Raw genomic sequence first — 10,240 nt, forward strand, 5'->3', positions numbered from 1 at the left:
TCGGTCACTACCGCTTTTTTTTTCTTGTGGGTCTTTTCACGGCTAGCGCTTCTTCTCCTCCAGCCGAGCTTTCCCAAGAGAGGCACAGACTGAGTTGCACAGGTGCCTCGCTGACACAGTGGCACTGCATGTGCTCGTCTTCTCCGCGCTACGTGTAGGCGCACTTACGACGAGAGATACCCGGCGAATCGGTGGTGGAATTGTGCAGCTTTGTTACCAGAAAGACTCGCGAGCTGCTGCGGCCGTTGGGTAGCAGGTCCAGCAGCAGCAAGGATGCTGCGCTGATGCAGGTCGTACTTCGGATGACCGTGCCGGCCATCCCACTGCGCAGTGTCGGATCTCTGACACACTACACCTCGAGTACAGTACACGTCGCCTGCAAGGTTCTGAGTTACCTACAAGACTTCTCGTGTAACCAGAGTGCAGTGTAACGGCGAAGTTGGCAGCGCTGTGGTAGCTAACTAAAGTACCCCTTAAAGCAGGTCGCTCGACCCTGCAGCGCCGCGCGTGTGCATGACTACCCACAGCCACTGCAGGTGGGCTTCCCACCTGCAGTATACGTGCGCGCATAATCGGCCGACCCGACTACGGAGCTTGTGCATGCTCTCCCTCTCTCTTTCACGCATACGCACTGTGGGTTTACAGCGGGAAGCAGCCGTTCCGAAACTCGGGCGTCCATCTCGTCTCTTCCTTCTGTCTTCTCTTCGTTGCTGTGCGTGTTGTGTTTTGTACGAATTCGTGGTGGTGGTGGTGGTGGTTTTGAGTTTCTGCAGCGGTAGGTCTGAGGAAGCAGCGCAGCTTTTGGTTTGTTCGAGCTAGCTTCCGTTCTCCCATCATGCACACCCTAGGCGCTGCTGATATACGCGCCAACAACGTGTGTGGTCTCGCTGCTACTCAACGACAAAGCAAAGGAAGAAAAACAGACACGGCAGTGGAAGAAGTGGCACGGGCGATGGTGCCGGTCATGTGCGCTTGAAAAGGCGCAAGAGCGGCACGTGGGGACGTCACGCCCACAGTTTTGCCTCTCTTTTTCATTTGCTTACGAATACACCACCACGCCGCATCTTAGCTAATGCGATGTGAAAATGCATCATGCGCAGCGGTGGCGGCTGAGGTGAGTCAAGAGTACCCCCTCTCGATGGAAAAGAAAGGAATGCGGATCACCCCCCAGCGTACAATCTGCGGAGAGGGCTAACGATTCCATCAAGCTGTGCTGGCTCTTGTACGTCTGTGCCCGTACGTGCGCGTTCCTGTGTGCCTGTCACTGTGCTGCCTTATCGTTCTCTCGTATGGCTTCGTTTGTGTTCACTAGTCCTTTCCTTTTCTTGTGTGTCTTGCCTTGCTCCGGGGTGTCTTGTGTGCGCACTGTGTGGCAGCTGAGAAGCGTTCCATACGTTTCCCTTTTTTCTTTTCTCTCCCCCCTCCCCCCCCTGTGCGTGCTTTCTGTGTGCGTGCAAAACAACCCATTTTTTTTATCAAAGTTCACCCGCACGCACACGCGCACACACTCAGGCAGACGAACCAAGGAAAGTGGAAACGAGTGAGAAGAGCAGAGAGACGCTCCCACCCTACACTCCCCCTCCTCCTCCACCTACACACAAGCACACAGCCACACTACCCTTCCTCCTTCTCCCACGCCACGCACAGACGAGGTACAGGCGGGGGACCGGCGCCAAAAGGGAAAACATTGAAGCAGGAAGCGAGCTTAAGTACCAGCACAAAGCCGTTGAGGAAAAGGAAAAGAAAGAACAACGGCGTAACTAGGTATGCCGCCTCGCATGCATCGCGGTGGTGGTGGCCAGGGCCCTGCTCCGCAGCAACAGCAACAGCAGCCACCACCACCACAGCAACAGCAACAGCAGTCACCAACACAGCCACAGCAGCAGCAGCAGCAGCAGCAGCAGCAAGGCTACGGCAATGGCACAGGTGGGCCGCCGTCGCATCTACACGTGTTTCATCATCACACCAGCTACAATGATGGTGGCCGCGGCGGAATGCCGCCACCGCCGCACAGTGGCAGCAGCGGATCGAACAACATGAACAACATGGTGTATGGCGGCGGCAGTGGCGGTGGTAACGTGCCAACCTCGCCTGTGTACAGCGGTGGTGGTACCACCTACGGCGGCAGCAAAGGTAGCATTCCTCCCCACATGATGTCCCCGTCTCCACACCCGCAGATTGTGGGGATGGGGAGCGAGTACGCCCCCCGCATGCAGACGTCCCCCTATCCCCAGCAGCTGCCGCCACCGCCGCAGGGTGGTGGTCCGAACACGCCAAACAGCATTGGGCGCCGGGTCCGCACGCCTGGTCCATCAAACATGGGGCCACCGCCTCAGCAACAACAGCAGCTGCCACCGCCACCGCCACAGCAGCCGTATTACGGTGGCAATCAAGGCGGAGGGATGGGCTACAACCCGAATATGCGCGGTTCTGCCCCACCGCCGCCGCCACCGCACATGGAGCCATCGCCGAGCTTCGTCAATAGCGCACCGCAGCAGCCACAGCAGGGGATGATGCGCGGGGATAGCGGCTATGGCCCTGATATGGACAGCAGTTCACCACCGCAGAACAACGGCTATCGTGCTGGCCAGCCACCTCCGCCGCCTCTACAGCACCCGCAGCAGATGCACATGCAGTTGCCTCTCCTACAGCAGCACTACCAAGCCAACGGTGGCTACGGCGGTGGTGGCGGTGGGCGTGGGATGGGTGGTGGGGTGCAGAACCCGAACATGCAGATGCAACCACTCCCACAGCAGCAGCAGCAGCAGCACATGATGGGGGGCGGCAGCAATGCACCAAACAGTTCAAGCCGTGGCATGATGGGGGCAATGGGAGGCAACAAGCAAATGCAGCCGGGCCCTCTACCCCCACTGCAACAGCAATCGCAGCCTGGAATGAACAGCAACTGGGGCTCGCCGCTGCAACCACCGACGCACATGCCGCCAAACTTGTCTCCGCCGCCGCAGGGGCAGCCACAGATAGGTGGCATGCAATACGTCGGCGGTGGCCCGGTGCCGATGGTGGGCCGTGGCCGTGTTCCTGGGGCGCGTATGGGTGTCGGTAGCATGGGCTCGATAGGCAACAGCATGGGCGCTCCGCCACCGGCGCTACCACAGCAGCAGCGCCAGCCGCCGAGTGTGATGGGCGGTCTTGGTGGCCCGCAGCAGATGCCGGGTAGCGGCAATATGAACCCACAGATGATGATGCCACCAACACCGCAAGGTGTGCAAGGGCCCATGATGCAGCAGAGCGGCGGTGTCCCGGGCATGTACGCTGGGGGCATGGATGCCAACATGATGGGCGCGATGGGCGGTCCTCCGATGGCGGGGTACATGGACGCTGACCCGCGTGGCGATCTCGCCCCACAACAGACCCTCTACGAGTTCCTCATGGAGAAGCGACTGCTGCGCAAGACAACCCTGAGCACCTTCTTCCCTGAGGACTACGACGCGAAGCGCGACAGCCGCATCACGATTGCAGTGGACGGCAACTACATGATCACCAACCTCCGCGCGCAGCTGCAGCGCACCGATCCGCTTTGGTTTCTGCACTCCTGCCTGCCTGACTGTCTGCTGTCGCTTGTGCACAAGCATGTGGAACAGATGCGTGCGCACCACCTGGAGCCGTTATGGGTGCTGAACGGTATTAGTATCAATGGCGATGTGGAGGCGTTCTTGCCGAGCCCGGACGAGCTGCACTCACGCGACGCAGTGTGGGCGAAGCTGAACGAGGGCCTCGAGCTCCCCACGCAGGACGAGATTACGGAGGCCTTTGAGACGTCTTCGGCCGTCGGCGAGGACGTTCTGCGAGCCATTCAGCGCTTCTTGCGCACCGAGGAGAACGTGGTCTGCGTGACGGCGCCGTTCCTCAACTGGTGCCAGATGTGCACCCTCCACAAAGAAGGCATTGCGCAGCTGCTGATGGGCCCTCCGGAGATGCTGATGGTGCCCTACGACGACATGAAGGCGATTGCCGAGGTGAACCTGCAGACGAGCGAGGTGGCTTATTACGACCGCGACGAGGTCCTGCGCGAGCTCTTCCCACGTTATGTGACGGATACGTCCACCGCCGCGGCTGGCGATCGCTTTCTCGACTTTGGGTTGCTCATCGCCTCGCACCCGGCTATCACGACCGCCCACGCGAGTGTGCAGCTGTCGACGCAGAGCATCTACGAGGAGCTGTCGACGCCGCACCCGAACTTCAACACCCTTCGCGAGTTCATTGACCAGTACGAGTACCCGCAGAACCAGAATGAGCGCCCCAATCTTGAGAAGCTGAAGCACTCGAAGGGCCGGACGTACATCCAGTACAGCCCCGTCTTCTCCAACCAGGTGACGTCGGAGTCTTCTCTCGTATACTTCAAGCGCATCCTAGACCCCAGCCTGACGAACGCTAACATGCCCAACAATCTGTCTGGCGTGTTTGGCTACCTTGTGCCGCTGTCCCTCTTCTACTTTCAGTTCACTGGCCTGCTCTCGGTGGGCCTCATGACCGCCGTCACCCAGCTTTACATCCGCGATGAGTTCCCCGTCGCCGACACGGAGGAGTACCACCACTTACTGCACCCTCTCATGGCACTGCGCGGGCAGATCATCTCGCAGATGGTCTCTCGTATCAAGGCGGATGCGCACGGGCAGCGCCTCGGCAAGATCTCATGGGTGCGATGGTTCGACTCGATTCTCATGAGTGTGCTGCCGCCTGATCGTCTCATCGTGCTGGACGAGTGGAACCTTAAGAATTCGCCGGAGCTTGCCAGCGTGCCGGATGATCAGCTGGAGAACATCGACATGTCCATGGTGTTGTCGCTCAAGTCGTCGGTGATGTGCATCCCGGCGCCGCAGACGCCGCCTAACGCGTCCCCTCGCGATGCGCCGATCTTATACCATGGTAAAAAAGAGACCTTCTTCGCCATTTTGCTCAAGACGTTTGACTTTGTCGGGTACTTTTCCCACTCCGCAGATCCGATGGATGGCGCCGAGTTGGTGTCGGAGCCGGTGCAGGCGATGGTGCAGGGCCAGTCCGCCCCCGAGGACCAGAGCAACGGCTTGGACGGCGGCAAGGACGACCTCCCCGAAAGCCCCTCAGACCCGAACATGGCCGAGCAGCGCGTCTTCTTCACAGCTTACCTTAGCATCTCCCTCGAGCGCTGCCCACAGGAGTTCCAGTGCGCGCTGGTGCGTTTCACCGAGCTTGTACGTGTCAGCACTATCAACTCCATCGCCTTCACTTTCGCTGATACCATCGAGCTACAGCACGACGAGGACGGCGCGCTGGTCGACCCACCGGAGGTGCTGCTGGCGACGCGCATTGCTTGCCTTGTGTCGGTGCCGTATCAGGAGAAGGCGGACGAGGAGTCGGCGTTCGAGTGGGCTCCGGTGTACAGCCGCCAGCTATGTGCCTTCACCGTTATGTCACGTGTTATGAACCGCAGCTTGCGAGTGTTAACGGAGGCCATCGCCGCCGCGCTGTTTCTCTCCGGATTTAGTGACTGCTCACTGGAGGACTACGACAGCATGGCGCCGCTGCTCCCTTTCGGCGACGTGCCCAGTTCACTCGGCGGCCTACTACTGCACTACGTCCTCGTCTTCCCGCCTGACTACGAGGCGAATTGCCAAACGCCGGAGGAGCGCTGCCACTTGCTTGAGACGAAGTTCAAGGCAATCCCGAACATCCAGACCCAGCTGCGCCGCGTCATGGAGTTTACCTTCCACGCACTCTACCTGCTCAACGTGTACATCCTGCGCGACCCGAGCATTGTGAGCTCGCCGGAGCTCGTCGAGACGGACGTGGTAGCGAACGCGCTCAACCTGCTGCATGAGAAGTGGGAGCTGCACCTCGACGGGCCGGCCCCGGAGGACGTGCATGGCTACTTCCAATTTGAGTAGAGAGAGGGGGGGGAGGGACGTAAAAGGGAATGGGATTGGAGGGACCTCAATTGAGGGGCTTTTCTTTCTCACATTACCTGGGGATATGAGAGAAGAGAGGGAGAACGCGGGCCGTCAGAGGAGGAGGCAAGAGGGGGGGAGGAAGCGGAGTGACAGCTGGGCGAGGAGGGGGGACGTTAGCACGCCTCATCCTCTTCTCTCTCTTTCCTCTGTGCTCTTTCTCCCCATCAAGTCTGCTGCTGCTGTTACGATTGTTTCTCTCCCCATCTTGTTTGCTTTGCCGGACTGGCTTTAGATCTCGCCATGGGGCTTAGCTGCAAGCGCGTGTGCATATGCTTGTACGTGGACGTGTGAATTCGGTCTGAGGTGGGGTGAGGTAATACGTCTTCGCTGATGCTGTTCCTTGTCGAGTACACCATTCTGCTCTCCCTCTCTCCCGTCTTTTCTTTACCCTCTCCCGCACAAAGACAATATCTGAGGCCCGTGCGTGTGTGTGTGTGTGTATTGCGTTCTCTGTTGGCTTCGTTTTCCAAGTCTCTTTCTCCCTCCTACACCTTCCTCCCTCCCCCTCTCAGCTGCGTACTCCTTCATCTCTTCCATCTTTTCCCCATGTTTCTCTCGCTCTCTGAGTCGTTCAACTCTCCGGATGTGCACGTTTTCTTCGCCCCCCACCCCCACCCTTCTTTCTCCCTCTTCTCACCAGCGGCGACAAACGAGAGGAGAGGAGGGAGTGTCCGCGCAAGAATGCTGGTGAGCAGCAGTCGTGTTAGCGGCAGCAGCAAATGCAATCACCAGGCACTGCCACCACTACTGCCGAACTGTACTCCTTCCCCCAAGCTCAAATCATCGTTGCGCCCTCTCCTCGCGCAACAGCAACAAAAAAACGAAAACCTTTTCGCTTTGGCTTCAGCAAAGTGTGCTTGCCTGTGTGTGCTTGCCTGTGTGTGTGTGTGTGTGTGTGCGTGAGGGTGGGGGTGTGGGTGTGTGGGTGGGGGTGCTGTGATGGTGGTAGACAGAGAGCCCCCCTCTCCCTTTTTTCTTTTTGCGTTTCTCTCCGGAGTCTGTCACTTTTCCTTTTGTTTCGGTGTCGTCAGCGGTTTTGGTGTCTTTCCCCCTCCCCCTTTCTCTCTCTCTGTGTGTGTCTGTGTATCGGAGTTGGTTTGTCTGTGTACCAGGTCTCTCTCGCTCTCTCCCTCCTGTCTTTTCCTTCGTTTATCGTTCTCTACCCCGTTGTCTGATGTGACCGATGCTGCCTTTTTTTCCTTGAATTTTTGGTGCCCCTTCCCCCCCCCTCTCTTCCATTTCCTTCGATTCATTCGAACGGTGGTGAGCATGGGTGCATGCGCGTTTGCCGGTGCGCGCGGGAACAGCTGCGTGCGTGCGTGGCCTTGCCGATGGTTGGTTGACAGTTTGGATGCCGTTCTCTTCCCTTTTTCTTTTTGTTTTCTTACCTGTCGTTGTGCATGTGCTTGTGTGGCGTTTGTGTTCCCCCTGTCAGTGTTCAGGCGTGCCCTGGGCAGTAGTGGTTGTGGGTGTGGCTGGGGGGGGGGGGGGAGGGAGTCTAACCAATGAAAGAGAACAAAATGACAATGCGAAGGGGCGGCGGCGTGGTAAGCAAAGGAGGGAGAAAAGAAAAGACAGGAGTGGAGACAGTCGATGGCGAGTGATCCCCGCAGCTTTATCGTTCCCCCCTCTCCCTCTCCTCCCGCTATCCTTTTCATTCTTGTCTCTCTTTATCAAAGAAGCCAGCGAAGGCGATAGCTAAGGTGGGTTTTGTAGCCACCACCACGACTAACCCCCTTCCCTCCTCCCTCCCTCTCCACCAAACCTTCCTCCCAATAAACCTGAGAAGAAGAGAGGGAGTGTGCCCGTCAGCACGAGCCTCCCCCTCCTCCTCTCTCCTGCTGGTGCTGTCGTCGTCAGGTTGTCCCTTTACGTGCTAGTGATTCGCTGTTTGGTTTTGGGGTTTCCTTTTTGTATTTCGTTCTTTTTGGCGACGTTTTTCTCCTTGGCTTTGTGCGCGTTCGGCTGCGGCGCCGTTGCTGTCATCGCTGTTGTTTCCTTTTCTCTCTTCTCGTTTTCGCGTTGGAGCCCCCCCCTCTCTCTCTCTCTCTTTGTCTCTCTCTGTGTGTCTGTGTGCGTGTGTGCGTCTCTCTCTCTCTCTCATGTTGTTTCTGTAGTGAGTTGGCTGTCGTCGTCGGCGGCGTTCTCGTTATTTACCCCGTGGCATTTCATACGGTGGCGTCTCTCTTTCTCTTTGGTTGTTGCGTGACTTTTGCAGGCCTCACTCTTTCCCTCCCTCCCCCCTTCGTGTAAGTGCCGCCTGAATACGTGTGCTCGTGCGAGTTGCGCGAGGGCTGCTAGAGAAGTACTGGCGAATTTCTCTCGGAGGAGTTTTAACTTTTTTTTCTCTTCTCCCCCCTTTTGCTCGTCTCTCTTCTTATTGGTATCCTTCCGCATCTGTGTCGTCGTCTTCTCTCCTCCTCCCCCCTCCCTCTCTATCTCTCACTTTCTCTCTCGCTCGTACCCGTGGAACCCCTTTAGTCCCCCGTGTGTGTCTGCGTTGCGTTGGCTTATCAGCACTGAGGTGCCCTCCTCGCACCCTCCCCCTTTCTTCCGCCCTTTTCTCGCTCCATTGCGTTCACTCTCTGTCTCGTGTTTGCATGTGCGCTCCACAGGCTCTGCCCCCGCGCGTCTCTTCCAGAGGAAACGAGAGAGACACGACAGTGAATCCTTGAACGCAACGGAGTAAGGAGGAGAGGGAGAGAAGAGCCAACGACACCTCTTTCCCCCCTTCCACAACGAACAACAGTGGCGGATGAGTGTTCCTGTTCACGTACTAAAGTCCGTTGCCACACTAACAACGGCCGCTGCCTCGTTCAACGTGCCTCTCTCATCTGACCCAATTCCACCCTTGTGTTCACACAGCCATTCGTCCATCCCCACAGACACACTGCGGCAGGCACATCAATGTTCTCCTAAGCCATCACTCTGCCGAAGAGGGTTCTTCTTAACCTTGGTCTCTCTCTCTCTCTGGGTGAGTGGAGGAGGGACCTGTGTGCGAGTTTGTGTGCCAGCGTGTTTGGGAGTCTCGCTGGTGTGGCGTGTCTCTGACTCCACTCGAGCTGTCCCTTTTCCATCCTTTTTTTTCTCCTTTGTGCTCTCTCTGCTTCCTTTGCCCTCCCCCCCTGATGGCGGGCAGGACCCCCCTCCCCTCCCTGTGCTTGGTATCCCAGGGCCTAGTATACCCCCGCGCTCTCTGTGTGAGGAGGGCCCAGCAGCCCCACGTTACCCCTGCCAATGCCAGACCACCTTTGGCGGTGACAGGCTCTGAGCGGCACTGCGGGCGTTGGTGCCATCCGTGTGGTGCGCAGGGTGCCTGCATGACTCGGGCGTGCTGTACCCGGCTCTCGCTGCCTGCTGGTGCGGGGGGCCTGGGCCGCGCTGGGGGGCGTGGCGGGTGGCGGCCGGCGCGACGGGGGCTGCTGTGGGGCTGTCTGCGATGTGTGTGTGTGTGTGGGGGGTTTGGGGCGGGGGCTGTGCTCAGATGGCTGAGCCGGTGCCCTGCTGCTACGCGCGTGTCTGCGGCGGCGTTGCACGACGCGGTGGGCCTGTGGCAGGCCGTGGGCGGGGCGGGGATCCACTCGTGTGTTGTGTGGCGGAGAGCGGACATGTGGGAGGTATATGAATATATTTCTTGCATGATGTCTCTCTCTCTCTCTGTATCTTACTGTTTAGCGTGTGAAAAGACGCCTCTACTCACGAGAAGACTGTGGGGGTTATCGTGTGTTTGGTAGATGCTGCCACGTCAGTGTGGTTTTTTGCTGTTGTTGCTCTTGGTGTTTTTGTGTTTGCCGTGATTAGAGTACACCCTTCCTCCTCCTCTTCCTCCTCTCTTTCTCCTCTGCGGCACGCACGAGCCTCGTGGTTGGCGATGTATGTTGGTTTCCTCCTTTTATTCGTATTCATCATCACCATCTCCCTCTCTTTTCAGTTGGTGCGTTCTCCCGCTGTGTGTGTGTGTTCTGCTGGCTGTGAGGGAGGAGGGGCTGAGGTGTATATATACTGGTTGGCTTCAATCTGTCTGTCGACGTTTTTATTTCTTCTCTTTGCTCTTCTCTTCTCAGGTGCACTGAGCTCTTTTTTTTTTGAGTTTCTTCGCTTTGTCCTGAGGAGTGTCTGTCTCTCTGTGTTGTGTGTCCTCCCCCTCCTCACGTTGTGTTTACCTATGTGTGAATCGCTCTGCATGTGCCTGTGCGTGAGTGCGCTGCGTTATATCGCTGACGTTTAGGATGCCGCACGATAGGGGGTGTGGTGGAGCCGGGAGAGAGGGGGTGCGGGGGGAGGGGAGGGGA

General features: G+C 58.1%; 1 protein-coding gene across 1 annotated transcript, besides 1 other annotated feature; it reads left to right on the top strand.

Annotated features, from left to right (window-relative positions):
* Positions 1-1,766: 1,766 nt before the first annotated feature.
* LPMP_210880 (hypothetical protein) lies at positions 1,767-5,885 on the top strand (the record flags this gene model as incomplete). Its single annotated transcript, XM_010700573.1, has 1 exon — positions 1,767-5,885. The coding sequence occupies one exon, from the start codon at positions 1,767-1,769 to the stop codon at positions 5,883-5,885; it is 4,119 nt and encodes a 1,372-aa protein (XP_010698875.1).
* A 3,184-nt stretch (positions 5,886-9,069) lies between these two features.
* Positions 9,070-9,509: a repeat region.
* Positions 9,510-10,240: the final 731 nt, after the last annotated feature.

Source organism: Leishmania panamensis (genome assembly GCF_000755165.1).
Source record: "Leishmania panamensis strain MHOM/PA/94/PSC-1 chromosome 21 sequence".
Lineage (NCBI taxonomy): Eukaryota > Euglenozoa > Kinetoplastea > Trypanosomatida > Trypanosomatidae > Leishmania > Leishmania panamensis.